Source organism: Dicentrarchus labrax, unplaced genomic scaffold (genome assembly GCF_905237075.1).
Source record: "Dicentrarchus labrax unplaced genomic scaffold, dlabrax2021, whole genome shotgun sequence".
NCBI lineage: Eukaryota > Metazoa > Chordata > Actinopteri > Moronidae > Dicentrarchus > Dicentrarchus labrax.
In genome coordinates this window covers 18,091,422-18,109,452 of record NW_026136702.1, presented here as the reverse complement: position 1 = coordinate 18,109,452, position 18,031 = coordinate 18,091,422, and the positions used below count along the sequence as shown (strand labels likewise).

Genomic DNA, 18,031 nt, shown 5'->3' with positions numbered 1-18,031 from the left:
ATGACTAAAGACCGAAACCCGTAACTTTGGTTGAAACATGTTTAATGTCGCAAAGAGGCTCATGCCATCTTACAGTAAGGTGCAGTAGCTTATGCCAATTTAAGCTTCTTCAGTGCAAGTGCAAAGTTAGCAAAATGCCAATCAAAGTGTCTTAAGAATCAACAGCTGGCCTACCTGAGTCCCTCGGCAAGGAAACATTTGGACCATTTGTTTTAGGTGCTTTAAGCTTAAACACAATAAAACACTACTAATCTACTACTCAGAAGAACATAGTTTAACTTCTAGGCTCCTACAGAGCACCATGTAGTTGCAAACAAACACTAAAAGCAAGACAACATGTACCATGTAAAGTGACCAGTATCTGCCCTCCACAGAGCTAGAGAGGTGATACATTTAGGTACCTCTAATTTTACAATGTCTCAATATCAATATTACAGAAAAGTATTGCCATGAACCGAATCAACAATGTACATTTAAAACTACCTGTTTGATATTAAAATTCTACGTAATGGTAATCTAACCACTGAAATGGAGTCAGGAGTGCTGCCTCAAGGACTTCAGATCTAAATGTTCTTCTTTCCTTCGAATGCTTTTGCGATGCATTGTGATGATTAACCAGTCTTTGATTATTGAGTTGAAGCAGCCAATTGTAGAATGAAGTTGGATGACCGATGTCCTGCCCTGGGAGACCTTGGGGTCGGCAGAGTAGCACAACATTCATTTGTTCCTCTGGGCCTTCTGGGCAGACTTGGTAACTTTACCAGTGGTGGCGACCTTCTTCTCCACGCCCTTAATCACACCAACGGCCACAGTCTGACGCATGTCACGGACTGCAAAACGACCTGCAAGGTATAGAGTAAAGATTAATATTTTAGGTGATGCTTTCATCTGGTATGACTTACTGTGGTGTCACAAAGCCTGAAAAAGTGTGTTGGGAAGCTGTTGAAATTCAACAAATCCTCTAAACTTACCAAGTGGAGGGTACTCAGAGAAGCTCTCAACACACATGGGCTTGCCAGGAATCATATCCACAATGGCAGCATCTCCAGACTTGAGGGATTTGGGGTTGTCCTCCAGCTTCTTGCCAGAACGGCGATCTATCTTTTCCTTGAGCTCTGCAAACTTGCAGGCGATGTGAGCTGTGTGACAGTCCAGCACAGGAGCATAGCCAGCACTGATCTGGCCAGGGTGATTAAGGATGATCACCTACAAAGCAAAGAGACAACATGGATGGCATGATAGAAAGATTATTTCCTTCCTGTGAAAGAAATGACAGCACTCGTCCGTCTGCTTGATTAGTGACTATTGCTAGGATTAGTTTAGAGTGACACAGAAGGAAGGTGTCAAAAAAAAAGACAGACCTACATTGACTGAGTATCTTGTTGTGTGTTATAAACTTTGACAAACTTGCAGTTTGACAATCCAAATGTCATAGCGTTTAAAGTGAGATTTGATATGAAGCATCAAAATGGATTTTATAACAGATATTCCTCAAGAATATAAATATGTCTGTTTTAATAAGGATCTGACTGTATTAAATCATGCTCCTGTTTAATTTCTATAAATAGGTCCCTTGCAGTGTCTACCTGAGCAGTGAAGTTGGCAGCTTCCAGCGGTGGGTCGTTCTTGCTATCGCCAGCCACATTGCCACGGCGAATGTCTTTGACTGACACATTCTTGACGTTAAAGCCCACGTTGTCGCCAGGGAGGGCCTCAGTCAGTGCCTCATGGTGCATCTCCACAGACTTCACTTCAGTAGTCACATTGACAGGGGCAAAGGTCACCACCATGCCAGGCTTCAGTACGCCCGTTTCCACGCGGCCTACTGGCACTGTTCCAATACCTGAGAAGAGGTTCGGCACAGAGAACATCTAATGTGAGGGCATTGAAGGGGACATAAAGATAGTTCTGAACTATACTCAAGACAACTGCTACTGAAAACTACTGAAGCAAAACTCTGCTGTTTTGACCAAGAGGTGTTTCATATGCCATGTTTCAAGGCTCTATGTCACAATAACCCTATTCCTACTGATCTGTGACATCACTACATGCCTCCAATCTTGTAGACATCCTGCAGGGGTAGACGTAGAGGTTTGTCTGTTGGACGGGTGGGGGGCTGGATGGCATCCAGAGCCTCCAATAGTGTGGTCCCAGATGCATTGCCTTCTTTTCTATTGATCTTCCACCCCTTAAACCATGTCATCTGGAGAGCATATTATATAATTATTGTTAATAGTTGTTAAGCTTATGATCATAATAGAAGACAACTGATTGGTCTTTTTATCTGCTTTAATGGCTTTTCTATACTTGTGCTGTTTTTACATTACTTTTTAGCATTTACAATGATCTTGTAATGGCCACTTGTGGCCAGAGTAGTCGTTGTTGAGTAATAGTTGCATAGAGCTGCTTTAAATACCTAGCACAAGGGCACTCATAAGGTAATAGACCTTTTTCACAGCACCTTTTTTGACATGAAAAAGTAGGGTAAAGACAGGTGTTACCAATGATACTAATTGAGGTTCCGATGGTACAGCTATTGTGCATGTTGGCTCACTGGAAACCCTCTGCTACTCTTAATGGAACAGAACCTAGTAGTATCATTGGTAACACTTGACCCTATTTTTTAATGTCAAAATGGCTGCTGTGAAAAAAGGTCTATTGCAAGGCAAAGGGAAAAAGTATTACTCTTTAGCTGCTCTGATTGAGTTGGACCAACAGTCACAACTGGTTAGTCTTTGAGCTCCATCCCTAGCAGCAGCCATGCAAATTAGTATTCAAATTCAAGGCTGCGTATGTCTGGTATGTTTCTGTAGCATTTGCATTCATGTGTTCTACGTACATTGGGGCTGGGCTCGAGCATGTTGTCTCCATTCCAGCCTGAAATCGGTACGAAGGCAACGGTGTCAGGATTGTAGCCAATCTTCTTGATGTAGGTGCTCACTTCCTTCACAATTTCCTCGTAACGCTTCTGGCTGTAGTTCGGCTCGGTGGAGTCCATCTTGTTGATGCCCACAATGAGCTGCTTTACTCCCAGAGTGTAGGCCAGGAGGGCATGCTCACGGGTCTGTCCGTTCTTGGAAATACCTGCCTCAAACTCTCCCACACCAGCCGCCACAATCAGCACAGCACAATCTGCCTGAAGATGCAAAGATGAAACATTAGTACTGGTGGTGAAAAGCACCTATGACCATTGCCCTCATTAATTTATGATTCAAAGTTTATTGTGTATTTGTAATAATTAAGTTGAGGTGAGTCATCTCCTACACAATTAAAAGTTATGAAGTCGATTAGATCTTGTTTTAGGAGTTCTGAGGGGGCATAATTAACAATAATATGAACTTGAACTTGGATGCTGTTTATTATGACGTACATAGACACTTTTAATGTTATTTACACAGGAATATTAGCCTGTTCTACTTTTACCCTCAGGACAAGTCATTATAGATGAGAGTCAACCTTTCTCAAAGAGGCTTACAATAAGACCCAACAACTATGCACACAGAATGGCTTCACATCCTCATGTTACAGACCTGGGAGGTCCCAGTGATCATGTTCTTGATGAAGTCCCTATGACCCGGGGCATCGATGATGGTCACATAGTACTTGCTGGTTTCAAACTTCCAGAGTGAGATGTCGATGGTAATCCCACGCTCCCTTTCTGCCTTCAGCTTGTCCAGCACCCAGGCATACTTAAACGACCCCTTCCCCATCTGAGAAATAAGTAACAGATCATTTATTCATGGTTGGTATGGCTTTCATGTTATGGTTGCGGCAGTGGCGTCCTGATCTTGAGGAAAGACAGTTCATTCAAGATGGCGTCTTCCTCTTGCCTGTATCCCCTTACCTCGGCAGCTTCCTTTTCAAACTTCTCAATGGTTCTCTTGTCTATGCCCCCACACTTGTAGATGAGGTGGCCCGTGGTGGTGGACTTGCCAGAGTCCACATGGCCGATCACGACAATGTTGATGTGGAGTTTCTCCTTTCCCATGGTGACTGGAGCTGGCTAAAGTCACGAAACAGTCCGTCTGCTAAAAACAGTAAATTACAGTTAGTATGGGATACAGGTGGTTTGCCAGGCGGGAAACAGACATTATTATTATTGCATTAGTTATTGTGATTGACAGGTATTGAAAGGTTTTGTGAGCAGCAATAATTTGTTACGGCTAGAGAGTCGATGAATTTGGTCCTTTAACACTGTCGGGTTGATTGGGCTTCGCAAGATCACACAGCCAGAGATTCAGCAAATGTATTGCAGCACTGGGGATAAAAACACTAGTAGAGTGCTAATGCCTTCTCAAGTGACTGGCGCAGAAATGCTGCACGAGAAAAGAGACATGAATCCTTTTTCTTTAGTTCATCAACCCTTACACTGACTGTATTGTCTGCTGCTTTATGGATATGTTTACATGTGGTTACTGACAATGACGGCCCCTGACTGCCAATAGATGTTTTCTTAAATGGTGTTTCTCAGAAGATTAGGAATCGGATCAGTGGCCACTGAACTGCGCCAAGTATGAAACCCTCTGCCCCTCCTACTCTCTATCCCTCCATCCATCCACACCCCTGTTCTCCTCTTTCACATCCAGCCTGCTCCCCTGTCCCCAGCCGCTCTGCTGTGCACATGACACATCAAAACAACAAGGCTCTGGTGTTTCACAGCACCATCCACAGACTTAACCACAGCTCCCCTCCGAGCCAGAACCCACCATTTTGTCAGGTCCAATCCACTGATAGTGCAGCAGCCATTTGTCAGACACTGCAGTGCAATACACACAGGTTAGTGCAGGGGAGAGCACACACTGTTGTTAACTCTGCAGGAGTGTTATGGTGATAACCTTGAATACAAGAAGTCACACACGCACTTCAAAGTCTTCTTTTAAATGATCCGAGTGAGTGAAGGTTTATTTGATCTGAATGTAGTTTGCAGCAGGTAGAAGAGGCCAGTAGCTTTAATCCCAACTGTAACATGAATCCCTCTACTTGATCTGGCCAGACTTGTTCAGGTGAACTCGTTGCCAGGACAGACAACCATTTAACATGCGCGTATTTAACTCATCCCTCCTATATAACGTCACTACAGCTGCCGCAGTGCGCTTTAAAGTACAAAAGATGATAACAACAGCGGGCAGTTAATAAAAACTAGCACAGCTACTGCGGTAATATCTAAAGTTAGAAGGGTTTAACGGAAATGTCAGCCCTCCGCCATGTTCTATCATCTGCCCGCTTACTGGCGCTGGGATGCGTATTAACCTGCCCTCTTTTCTGCACCACAACAATATTCCCAAAGCGCAGCCCGGAGACTGAGCCGCCAAAACAAAACGTTCATTCACTTTCCCTGATAGCATCCAACACGAAATCCCCCCCTCCATGTATAATTTCATCCACTATGTCGTACCTGAGTGCTGGCCGGTGTCAGGTTGGGTGCAGGACCGGAGAGGAGAGACGCTGATCCGGTTTTAGCGGACAGGACAGGAGGGGGGGGGGTTGTTGCGTAATAGCGCGCATCCGCTGCTGTACAGCATCACAACGAGGGACCAGGAGAGTTTCCGTAAGCGAGTTTATCATAGGACACAGCAATCGGCAAAGCATCCATTATCGGACACGACGCCGTTTGGTGCTCCATTCAGTTTCCTCACTAAATATCGAAGACGATATAATCAACGCGGTCACCCAGTCCGTATTAACATTTGCAAGGAGTCGATGCATGCATGACCCTTAAAGACTCGTGCTTTTGTTGGCGGCTGTTTTGTGTGCAGCAGTGTGCGCTGTGGGAAAGTATCCGAGGGGAATAAAGTAGCGCTAAAAATCCAGCAATGGGGTCGGACATGTATAGTTTTGGTGGAATATAAGTTTTGGTCTTTGTTCCAGAGAAGTGTGTTAGTTGATGTGGTCTGTTTGAATCAGATGGGGGACGCGCGGCAGGCGGAGCCGCTCACCTTTCCAGACGCTCCCTAGTTGGATTAAAATTAACCCCGATCGCCTTGACTTCTTTCCAGAGCGTCTGTCTGCAGGCCTGTCTGCTATTTATCACAGTGTGCAGAGCTGCTGAGGAACAGCAGGAGGGGCACATGTGAAAGGAGAGCAATCTCCGAGTAAACATAGTGTGAAATGTTGTGTCATGAAGGAGCCTCTTCTGATCCGGATACATTTTATTATGACATCAGGATACTGTACATCTTTTTAGCAGTGGTGACATGTGTCCAACGTTATCATATCATGGATTTCTAAAGATGGATCTGCATTCAGTGAGATAGTGCTTTTCCTAGTAGTAGCCCATATGAGAATATCTTGGTTTGTGGATATGATTTATGATACAGAATTGGATAACTGTGTGTGATGAGGTTAATACCAACAGGGTGAAAAGTGAAACCTTTAACTGTGCGTCCTGGGACAACTGTTATCTTTTATTTGTTCTTATTTATGGTCTCCATCTCTGCTGTTTCTGAGTCTGTGTCAATAATCTTTTCCTAGCCCAACGTCAAACCATATTTGTTAGTGTGAAGCACTTGGGCTTACTTTATTACAGTGTGATACGTCATTCAAAATATATTTTTTAAAAACAACAAAAAGAACTACTTCAGTAGTTCATTTAAGTGGATTTTACTCCATAAATAAGGAGTTGCACAAGGCTAGTATGTAGGTTTGCCCCTCTTTACATGAGTAAGATGAAATATATATATATATATATATATATATATATATATATATATATATATACATATACACACACACATACATGTGTGTGTGTGTGTGTGTGTGTGTGTCCATAGTCCAGATTAGTTGAAGATTGATCTTCAGTTGCACTTTTTCATCAGAGACCCTGCAGCAGTAGTGGAAGTAATTCGAACTGCAATAATAAAATAACACATTGTTCCTTTAGTTAATTGAAAGCTGTGACAGAGCCTGTATAATGAAATAATAACCCAACACAATATTAGATTTAAGCATAGCTGTATATGATGAAGTATTTACAATACATGACAGCAATTTAAGACATTTTCTGGAATGCTTCCAGGTTGATTTACAATGATTACCCTTTCAGTACAGTGTGTGTATAACGGTCCCATTATTCTCTGTATATAGACACTAATTTATAGATGAAATAATAAAAAGCAGTAACAAAATGAATCCTTGGTGAAAGGAATGAGTCTGACCCCGTTTGAGCTCCATAATAAGGCACAAGTGCAGTACACCTTGTATTGGGATGATGATGCTACTTGTTGACAGAAATTACAACCAAGACTAAATGTTTCCCTTATGGCTTGGTTTTGATTTACCCCTTTATAGTCATTATGTATAAAGGGAAAAGTTACATACACTATCATATACATGTGAAGTACACAGTGTAAACTCTATGGATGATATGATTTAATTAGCTGGTCACATCAATTAAAAGACTAAGAATTACCACCCGTCATGGTGACTACAGTATTTTGAGTTGATAAATGTGCTATTTGAAATAATTTTACAATAGGGTCTAATTCAGATGACACTTAAAGTTGGTAGATTAATCAAACTGTAAAAAGTAATTGAACATCCTTTTCAATTCTTGTAAGACATAAGATACCTGAGAATTGACACACAAAGTGCAAATCCTGTGAATAAAACAAGGCTGTGTCCACCAGGAAGCTCTTAAAAGCACTTTCACTTTCCCTTCTTTAGAATTAGTGTTAAAATATCATGACCCATGCTTTCAATATGCATTATTGAAGGGCTGCTACATAAAATAACAGAGGTGCCTGGTGGGCATAACCCGAAAAGACAATACATATTGTACATTACATAAATTCCCTTAACTGCACCATATGACAAGTAAATACAAAAATCACATGAAAGACAAAGAGCTTTAAAATTATTTTAAGGAGACTTCTCTATAAGGCAATTTCCCCCAAAACAAGTGTTTGTGCGTGCAGTGCAGTCACAACATTCTCTCAAAAAAGATGATCAAATGTGTGCGTGTGGTTTGGGATTTTGGGGCAAACCTTTGACACACTTATGAACTACTACTGGCACTTAGTTTTGGTTTGCAGAGTAGCACATTTTGTGTTATCCCAAATTTAACATACACAAGTGAAAGAAAACATCCTTTTAAGAGTGTAGACTTCTACCATGGCAATAAAAATCAAGAGGGTTTACTTGTCGAGTTCTAGGGTAAAATAAATTCTTGTAATAGTAAAGTGCTCTGGAGGCAGAAATAACAAGTGAGCTGAGAGTTAACCGTCGAACCAGAACTCCAGAAGGGACAACATTGGGATAATCTTTTATAGCTCATTTACTATGGTAGACTTCATTCTTGACAGTTGAGAAGGCTTAGCTAGCATGTGGTTATTTAAGCAAGCTTAGCCTAGCTGACTTTTAAGGTTTAAACTAGCCATTTAGCTACATGTAGCTAACTGGCTAGCATAGTAACAGCATCCTCTGATACTTCTTTGAGATGCATACTGCGGTTGATTCCTCCGCTCAATCATTATTTCTGCCTCCTAATTTAACCTTTACTAAAATTGTGGTCTTCTTTGTTCATTGCTGTGACTGTAGCTTTATCTGAAAACAGACTTTTGAGTCCCCGCAGTCACAGTAAAGAACATCCTTGAGGCTAATATGGCTGTTACTCAGTTAGTTTGCCGTGCTTTGAGAATTATCAGCTCGGCTAGAACATCTCTCGCTGGCATTACCCGTTAAATAAGCCCATGACTGAGACTTGTCCATTCGATAATTCAGATTTGTGAGGTGGACGTGTCTTCGGCCTCAGTCTCCATGAGAGAAGGATGTGTGGACGGCCCAGGGCTGCACCGTTCCTTGGCCGAACACGGTGTAGAACACGGCTCCAAACAGGTTGATGGCAGCTGCGATGTAGAAAACAGCCTGCCATTCTTCTATGGTGTTCTAAAGGACAGTCAGCACAGTTAGTGTTGAAATATAATATCATTTTTAAAGAAGGGTTTAGCCCTCATTAGACTAGTGCATCATTAATAATTTAGCTCACTATCCTGTGCATTCTCTGAAACATTTTCACAGGATCATTGATTTACAGATTGTTATTTCCTGGTTTAGCAAAGGAAAACCTGGAGGTTAGGGTTAGAAATGTATGTAAATGTATTTTAAACCTTACATTCTCTCAATGACAAAATGCTAATAGTGCATCTTAAAGAGGAAAAACTGAATTACAATCATCCCAAAGGTTATATTTGGTGTCATCTGTACCTGAAACAGAATTTCTCCTTGTTAATAATCTAACAGAAGTTTGAATTGAAACAGTACTGTATGCCAATACTATCCAAAAGGCAGAATACTCATTTGCGAGACAATCATCAGCTTTTTTCATGTTTAAATACTTTGAAAGATGATGTGATTGGTTAATTTGGTTAATCTTTACCTGGCGCCATTGTTGATCATCTGAATGATGACACCATTTGGTTATTTGATTAATAAATTGTTTGTCATCGTAGCCATGGCCCAAGGGCAAAATCTGTAATCTCCACTACTGAAATGCTTCATATTACAGCAGCAGTGGCCACATGGAGTCTGATATTCCCATTGTGTTTTGAGAATCCAGGTAAATGATGTTTCAGGAACTGTAAAGGACAATCAAACTGCACTGTATGCTAACCTCTTTAAAGATAAGAGAATAATTAAACAAGTAGCAAGGTTAATGTTTGGGTATGACTGCATTGCTTTTTTATTAAGGTCTATGGATGCCCCCTGGTGGCCAATTGTTAACATGCTAATCCTGTACTGACTAAACCAATTAAGACAGGAAATGGAGCATCAAGCCAAAGTAAGGATACCATCTGTTTAGCCAGGGACACAGGAGGTCAGGACACCCAGAGTGACCGCTGTAAGCAGCAGCATACTACATATAATACTAACAACAAGGACAAAGTGGATCTGTTTCTTACATGTTTGGTGAGTAATCTTGCTATGACTGGTCCCACCATGCCAGGAATGGTGGCAAAGGTGTTGGTGATACCCAGGAGAATACCAGCATACCTACAAACACAAGCACACAGAGTATTTATTAACCCGTTAAACCCACTACAGTGTTGAGTGGAGATACCACGGCTTACAACTTAACAGCTTTCACTTGAATGAACGTAATCTACTTAAACATGGACATGTTTGAGGTTTTCACAAAGTACTGTCAAAGCTGTCTGCATGTATGCATATGAATACATATTCCTGCACTCTATCAGTATTTATAATTCTAGCTTCTTACGGCTACAAGAAATAATAATATCCTCCACAAAAACACCAGAATGGCGGTTAACACGCAAGGAAAAGCACCATACTTCTAAAGTCATCCTTTTCTTACCTCAAAAAGAGTTATTCTAAAGAGGATGGAATTACAAAAATTATTTGGTTTTTCATTTTAAACTTTCAGGTTTGGTTTTCATGAGCACGAACTCACTATTATTAGATTATTTTGGTCATAGAACTTGGTAATTCTTACGAAGGAGCAATGTCAAGGTGGTTGATGTTGAAGCCGGAGGCCGACACCCCGCCCAGAGAGGAGGAGATGGTGAGGAAGGTCACAGCCAGGGTGTAATTACATCCTGTATATCCTGCTGCCACCAGGAACACAGCTGGCCCGATCATGCCTACAGAACAGAAACAATAACATCCTCAGAAGTTGCAGACCGCGGTGTATTGGAAGTCCCGTGACAAGAGTCTGGAGTCGGTTGTGTGATGTGGCCGTTTCTTACCGATAAGGGAGAAGGACTTCCTGACACGGACTGTGGGGTAGAGGCAGGTTTCCCGCAGGTAATCGGCAAGCTGACCACTCAGCACAGCCATCACAGCGCAGCCCATGTAAGGAAGAGCTGACAGCATACCGTTCTATTGTGGACACACAGAAACAAAACCACGTGTTTATATAGTTATTATACACATAGCACCAGTGAGTAGAAATGATTTTTGATTCAGGAATACACTAAACATTACAGTTTGGTTTCTTTTCACTTTATGATGTTTCTTATGCCTGTATGTGATGTTGACTTCACCTCCTGTATGCTGAAGCCCAGTATGTTATTCATGTAGGTTGGCAGCAGGGTGAGGAGGGTGTAGAAGGTCCAGTTGTAGGAGAAGTGCGCCACTACGATGGCCCACAACGGTGTGGACGTGACTATGGCTCGCCAGGGGATGAAGCCTGCTGAGGTGGACAGCTGGGACACACAGGAAGTGGAAAAAAGGGAATAGATTGATTAGGGAGTTCTCGATTATTGTATCCACTATTAAAAACTGATAGTCAGCAATAACTACCTAAATGTTTATTGTGGTCTTCTGTACTTATGACTTAGAAGTAGTCTGAAACTTTGTTCAGCTGTGTGAGTAGTTTCCATCAAATACATGCAAAAATAACTTCTGTTGAACCAATAACATGTGTTTTAACTTAATTCCCCCTGAATAAATAATAAGTCTGTTTTAATCTGTAGTAGTAGTAATGTAGAAATGATTAACCTGAGTAATTAGCATTCACAATCAATATGAATATTTCAGGAACGCTTCTGAATGTCATAATAAACTGCAGAGTAATGGTAAGCATTGTCACCTAACAGCTGAGTAAGACAGATAAGAATACAATGCGGCAATACACTGTGATGATGTAACATTAGTATCTGAACTGTACTGTACCGGAAATGCCTGCAAGCACTCTGCGGCAACTGTCTTAGCAAAAAAATAACTGTACATCATATGTCAGAATGCTAATTAGGGATTACATGTTATTACAACACTTGGCCTTTCTGTCTATGTTAAACATTAAACTTTCTTGGAGTGTTTATTATTTGTTACACATTTAAACATTTTATACCCGTCTGTATATTGACTAGCATTAAAAAAAAAAAAACTGCTCTAAACCATCTTTTTGGAATTTATAATTGTGACTTTTTCTCTTGGAAAAATGTTTGAGATAGTAGACTTACATAAACCAGTGATATAAGATGAATTAAAAACATATTTCCACAAACGTATGAAACATCATTTATTGTTTTTTAATTGAAGACATAGTGTGGTTTCTGGCATTACCTCGTTCTTGAGTGAGGTGGTGATGTAGATTCTCTCCCGCTCTGATATCCGTGGGTGAGTGTTTGGACTGTCAAAGACGAGAAAGGTCCACAAGACGAACCACACCAAGCCAACAGCACCTGGACACACAAACAAGCAAGTGAGCTCTCATTCTACCACAGATCGACAGTTGTGTCCTACAAATTGTCCAGCATAAATCCCTCAACACATTACAGATTGATTGTAGTCCACAGATGCATGGATTATGATGATTCTGTTTCCTGAAACTGAACTCAGCTCATTACCTCTCCTTCTGTATCCACTGAGAATAATTTGTTGACACTTGTATCTGACTTCTGTCCAGTGGTTTAGAAATGGAGTTAAATTATCAGTAGTGGCAGTAATTCACCAAGCAAGTAAATAAAGTAGGACTTCTTCAGTGGCTCAGTCTGTATGCACATTTTCTTCCTCAATTCGCTAAGTCATCATTTCCACAGAACAAAGAGGAAGAAAGGAACAGACACTGGAAACAGCTTGTCTGAAGTTTAAAAAGAGCAGTGAAGAGCAGAAAAACATCATAGCCTGTGACTAATCAATGGAGAGGCCACTTGAGGTCAGAGAACTATGCAAGAGCTGCTTTTTTGTATTATGTACTATTGGCAGCAACTTCACTCGACAGTATATTATGTGCACTTTCCCCAATCAGACAAGATGTAACCTAAGCTGTAATGTAAATTCAATAAAGTGTTGCAATGATGTGAAGTTCCCATAACTTATTCATGATAGCGCTTTCATGACCTGAATTCTTTGAAGTTCATGGCTTTCTAACAAATGCATTAATGTATCATCATGAGTAAAAATGTACTTTCTGCCCATCTTAAGTAAAAGTCACATGATGATGATGGTGACACCTTATTGGCAGATCAAGTGTGACATTTTTCTTGCAGCAGTGAACCCTGTTCTCTCTGGTTTGATGGCAATCTATGCAAAAACTGCTGTACTTGGGCATACAGCACAATGCTTACAGGCTACTGTGCTAGGTGAAGCTCATCATTTCCCAAACTATCAAAATAAAATGAGATACATCAAGTTAAGGTAATATTGGCGCACCACAAACTCCACACTACAAAGAAGTAGTGGAGTGGGCCACGAGTAACAAAGTAAACCCACCCCTACACCACTAGTGACACAGCAGGTGTATTACCAAATATATAGAAGACGTAGGTCCAGTCCAGGTAGAAGCATATTTCACCAGACAGAGGAAGAGATATTACCGTCCCCAGCTGGGCTCCTGCAATGGAAGAGAAAATACAAAAATCTGTATCCCACAAGACGTCTGAGTGCAGTGTAACTACTGACTGATGAATATACAGAGGGTGACAAGTCAACACTAACAATAATGTGAGAGATGATGCCATTTAAAAGGTGGCAAAGTCTGACTATGATTGACTGTTTTTAACCATTTTAACCCTGTTTTGTATAAATGGAAACAGGATTTGTAGTCAGACATTCTTCTTTGTGTTGGCATTTTACATTTTTGTGTGTGTGTCTTACCTATGTAGGAAATTGTGAGCAGTCGGCTCCTCTCTAGTGGTGGTGCCCACGCTGCCCACATGGTGTACATAGCAGGGAATGTAACTCCCTGAAGACAAACACAGAAAGAAGATTAAGTACAACCAATCATCCAGCCATCTCTAAATCTCATTTGATTATGTGCGCGGAGATACATTTTAATACTGCTAGCAACATTTTATATTGGGCTGCAGTACAGTTGATGCTCATGGTACAAACAGGCTTGCACAAATAATTTCAACTCTACTTCCTGGGTCATTCTGTCTTCATGTCAGGATTAAACTACCGGAAACCCCTTACCTCTCCTATCCCTTCCAGCACCCTGACGGCAATAAGGTAGCTTGCACCCAGGTCAGCAGCCACGGGGGTGAGCAGCGTAAAAATTACAGTTCCAAGGATTCCAAAACCCATCAGCCACTTGGGTCCATAGCGGCCGGCCAGGTAGCCCCCAGGAATCTGTGTCAGGATGTAGCCATAGAAGAAGGAGCCCAAGATCCAGCCCTGTGTCTCAGAGTCCCAGTTGTACACACTGGCCTGTGGGGGATTGAGAACTATATTAGGAATTGAGACTGTTTTGAATAACTGTACATGTGCATGTGTTTTCATTAGTCCGTCTATATATTTGTTGCATCTGTTTGATGCTTTTTCTCTATCTTTGTGTTCCTAATAAGTAAGCAATAACACACACTTAAGTGCAGTTAGCACGGCCAAGACCAAGATTTCACTTGTGGATTGTGTCCACAGCACCGCTTGTCAATAGTAACGCATGGTAAGCTAACTCGACTAGAGCAGCAACGATTAGTTGATTAGTTGTAAACTATTAAATTAATCTGCAACTATTTTGATAATAGATTAATCATTCAAATTCACTGATTTCAGCTTCTGAAAAGTGAATATTTTCTGGTTTCCTTCGTCCTTTATGACAGTAAACTCAATAACTTTGGGTTGTAGAAAAAACAAAACTTTGGGCTTTGGGAAACTGATCAACCTTTTCCCAACATTTTCTGGACCACAAAGATAATAGATTAATCAAGAACATTATCAACAGCATAATGGATAATGAAAATAATCGTTATTCGCAGCCCTAAACCCAACAAAATAACTGCATGTTCTTACAGTAATGCAAGAGCACTTCTAGATGATTGTAGCAGCGTTTCGTTCACGGTCCCTTGACAGAGGTCAGTGAGGGAGGGGTGAATGTTATAAAACTACTGATATTATAGTGTGTAAGTCAAAACAGATTAGATTTCAGTCAAGTGTGACGTTTCTAAGCATGGGTGCCCAGTTTAAATACGATACCATTTCTGGTATTTTTTCCAAGACTGGCGAAATGCTGAAGACTGGATGTCAACCTGATTCATATAATCCTGACATGTTGAGGTTTGTTCCATGGACCGCAAGTTTTTCAGTCTGAAATGGGTACTGGGTGTGATTGCCAGGGTTCTTTTACCATTCAAATATTTTTTATAGAACAACAAATGTCTTTATTAATTAATTAATTAATTAACACACAATTTGAAAATGACACCCTATTTACTGAAAATGATTTACACCTTTTAGATTTTTCAGCTTTGGTAGTCATTGTTTATATAGTTGGGGTGGATTTGATTCTAGCATTTTCTAACATTCAACAATCAGCTAGTTTTCATCATTTGTCTTAATCAGCTGCAGTGAGGTTCTCACTCACCGTGTGGTTGTGTTTGGGCCGTGAAGGGTTGGCATGAGCCGGACACACTGAGCTGCTGTGGTTGGGGTTGGATTGGTGGGTGTTGTTAAGCATGTCCACCATGGCCACACTCAGGTTCACCCGCAAGGAGTAGACCACAAAGAAGCCAAAACAGGAGAGCAGTGCCAGGCCATAGCGTGATGAACAGCATGCTGGGGCTAGAGGGTGAGGGAGAGAGCGAAATAATGAGACCTGTTTGGCAGATGATATCGTATGTGTGCAACAGTTGAATTACACAATATCGAAAATGTATTAGGTAATATACTCAGAAGTGAGTGTTGTTGCAGTGCAAGGCAAGGTCTTTTGTTGGTTTACTGACTAAATAACCCACTGAGTGCAACTATGAATCATTCATCTACAATTTTCTTGATCATTTAATTAATCATTCATAATAATAATAATCAATAATAAAAAGTTCCTAGAGGTGAAGGCTATTACTTATTCTAACTGCAGCCAAAGAACACAGTGTTTAAAACGTAAGATAACAACAATACATGCTGTAAACTGCACATTTTTTCATTTAATAAATTCACTTGATCACAGACCAATATGTTAATCTTCCGCTAAAATCATAACCAAATAATGTATTGTCATTCAGTGGAAGTAGTTGTTTCAGTACTTTATGCATTCATCTTATTTTATTGTCTTATCTCATTTATTTTCATAACTAAACTTGGAGTATAATAAAACCTCTGGATTTTGCACAAGGTGCAGCTACATGCAGATATGACCGTCATTATATAAACCACTGTTACTGTTAAAACTGGGAAGCACCTTCTCTCTCTCAGCCTTTATATAAAAGACAACGACAAAACAAATTCCAGTGTCCTTGCAAAAAATCTAGCAGAAACTGAGGCTTATTTCTAGAAATCAGGATTAAATTCAGATTACTTAATTGTCCATTAAATTGGCATAGAGTGGAAATGTATCTTTGGCACTGGCATATGTCAAAACAGAAGGCAAAGTTGCCCAGCTGAATCCTGGGTACACTTTTACACAAATAAACACTGTTTCTCTCTTTGCATGATTTTAACTGGCATTTTGATTTAACTGACTGGTGTGTACGCATGACTCATAGCTCAGGTAGACTGTCTCATGACCACTCGTGACTCAGGTAAAATAAAATGACAGCATATGTCCGAAAGCACAGGATAGGTGTGGAAAATGCTGCTGAAAGCCACTTTATAGCGCCATTACCATGGGTGACAGAGCCATGCACCCTCCAGGGGAAAGCTGTGTGTAAATGAGTTAGCTGATAATCGTGGTAGAGTGACTGTCAATGTAAATATCATCAGCTTCATTGCGGATATTGGCAGGTACACAGGAGATGGACTCAATAACACGGACACACTCTAGTGTGATCCAATACAATGGCACTATATAATAACAGCAGCAATGTTAGCGAGGCTTCAAACTAATGTTAAATACAATGTTTACAGTGAGAGCTTTGGTCATTTATTAGGTTGTTTGTTAGCTACATTATCGTACATAATATTGTGCAGGTGTTCATTATCGTTCACGTTTCCTCTTTGGGTAAACAAAGAGCCACCAAAAGGTAAAAACTGTTTAAATACAGAAAACATATAAATTAGAGGGACGTTGCTCTCCTGCTTCTTCTCAACGAAAGAGCAGAAAACGGTGCGGCTGTGAAACATATGTACAGGACAATGTTATTGTTAGCCAGTTAGCTGCTGCTGGTGTTTTTATTTCACCTCTCTGGACTTTGTCTTCGTGTCCCCGGTGAAGCAGCGGGGTCTCCTGCTCTTCTCCCTCCGTGTCCGACTCGTACCGCTCCATTTTCTGGTAAACTAACCTAACCTGTTCAACTGCATCACAGACTGAACCGGACAGCGGCAGAAACTCACCGGAGCCTCCGGACGGCGGAGCGCGACTACACCGCACGAGCTAACTGCCGTCACGTGACGACTAGCACGGGACCGGAAGTAAGGAGCAAGAACGAGGGTTTACATCCCTGAGTTTTGTCTGCAGGTGAATAAACAATATGGGAGTATATGGATGTACACAAGTTGTTGATAAGTTAATTTCCAGATTACCGTTAATGACTTCTTATTAGCGATTGACTGACAGGGATGCTATTAAAAACCCTTTGTCATGGTTTGAATCTTTGTTGACATTGTGTCAGAGTGGCTCACTGCCCCAGGGCCCCAGACCCATAAAGGCTGTCTGTGTGGCATCTACTTAGTTCTAACTTGATAAATTGACAGTTTGTTTAGTATTATGCACCATTAAAATAAAAATAAAAACTAAAATAGAAAGGGCCTTCAGATGGCTCACCACCACAATGTTGAGGCCTTGTCTTTTAGAGGCAACTCTGTGGTTCATTTTGAGGTATGTAGTTTGTGGTTTTGTTATAGTTAAGAGTAGCAATGTTATACGGAAACATTGTCTTCAGCTGTGAAAAGGAAAGGAAAAGGTTGATCCCGGTTTCTGTCTAATCTTATTAGATCAAGAACCCAAGACACAACAGCTTGCTTATTATAACTGTTTTTCCTATTTTGTGCTGTAACCTTAGGCAAACACATATGGGCAAAAGGCCAGAGAGATTGTCTCCTTGCACAACAGACTGGACACTCTCGTGTTTTGTTTCTTCAGGCTGAGACCTGCAGAGCAAATAAAGGAATAGCAGGCTTAAGTCTATGTGAAATACAGAGGTAGCATTACTCAACTGAGCCAGGAGAGCTGTAAAAAAAACAAAAAACAAGGCGTGGAGTA

The 18,031-nt window shown here is 40.9% G+C and overlaps 2 protein-coding genes across 3 annotated transcripts; both read right to left on the bottom strand.

Moving 5' to 3' along the window:
• Positions 1-25: 25 nt before the first annotated feature.
• Positions 26-5,502, bottom strand: eef1a1a (eukaryotic translation elongation factor 1 alpha 1a). 2 transcript variants are annotated; one of them, XM_051419721.1, is made up of 8 exons: positions 5,396-5,502; positions 3,845-4,028; positions 3,531-3,710; positions 2,840-3,136; positions 2,053-2,203; positions 1,587-1,843; positions 972-1,206; positions 26-842 (listed from the first exon to the last, which is right to left on the bottom strand). In XM_051419721.1, exons 2-8 carry the CDS (start codon positions 3,986-3,988, stop codon positions 718-720), a joined length of 1,389 nt encoding a protein of 462 aa, XP_051275681.1. In that variant the 5' UTR covers positions 3,989-4,028; positions 5,396-5,502; the 3' UTR covers positions 26-717. The 2 variants fall into 2 exon arrangements, with proteins under 2 accessions (XP_051275681.1, XP_051275690.1); XM_051419730.1 differs by having other exon boundaries at positions 3,845-4,025; positions 5,396-5,501.
• Positions 5,503-6,934: 1,432 nt separating this feature from the next.
• Positions 6,935-17,224, bottom strand: slc17a5 (solute carrier family 17 member 5). Its single transcript, XM_051419708.1, has 11 exons — positions 17,011-17,224; positions 15,260-15,456; positions 13,873-14,106; positions 13,555-13,642; positions 13,205-13,291; positions 12,022-12,140; positions 10,998-11,159; positions 10,701-10,833; positions 10,448-10,595; positions 9,897-9,987; positions 6,935-8,883 (listed from the first exon to the last, which is right to left on the bottom strand). Exons 1-11 carry the CDS (start codon positions 17,093-17,095, stop codon positions 8,746-8,748), a joined length of 1,482 nt encoding a protein of 493 aa, XP_051275668.1. The 5' UTR covers positions 17,096-17,224; the 3' UTR covers positions 6,935-8,745.
• Positions 17,225-18,031: the final 807 nt, after the last annotated feature.

What these genes read in the sequence shown, in the direction of transcription:
- slc17a5 (XM_051419708.1), bottom strand. Translation starts at nt 17,095, where the DNA reads ATGGAGCGGTACGAGTCGGACACGGAGGGAGAAGAGCAGGAGACCCCG. An exon ending in TGCTGGAAGGGATAGGAGAG is followed by an intron (nt 13,643 to 13,872) that starts GTAAGGGGTTTC and finishes GTTTGTCTTCAG; the next exon opens with GGAGTTACATTCCCTGCTAT. An exon ending in GAAGTCCTTCTCCCTTATCG is followed by an intron (nt 10,596 to 10,700) that starts GTAAGAAACGGC and finishes TCTGTTCTGTAG; the next exon opens with GCATGATCGGGCCAGCTGTG.
- eef1a1a (XM_051419721.1), bottom strand. Translation starts at nt 3,988, where the DNA reads ATGGGAAAGGAGAAACTCCACATCAACATTGTCGTGATCGGCCATGTG. An exon ending in TTGAAAAGGAAGCTGCCGAG is followed by an intron (nt 3,711 to 3,844) that starts GTAAGGGGATAC and finishes CTTATTTCTCAG; the next exon opens with ATGGGGAAGGGGTCGTTTAA. An exon ending in CTGCCAACTTCACTGCTCAG is followed by an intron (nt 1,207 to 1,586) that starts GTAGACACTGCA and finishes TTTGCTTTGTAG; the next exon opens with GTGATCATCCTTAATCACCC.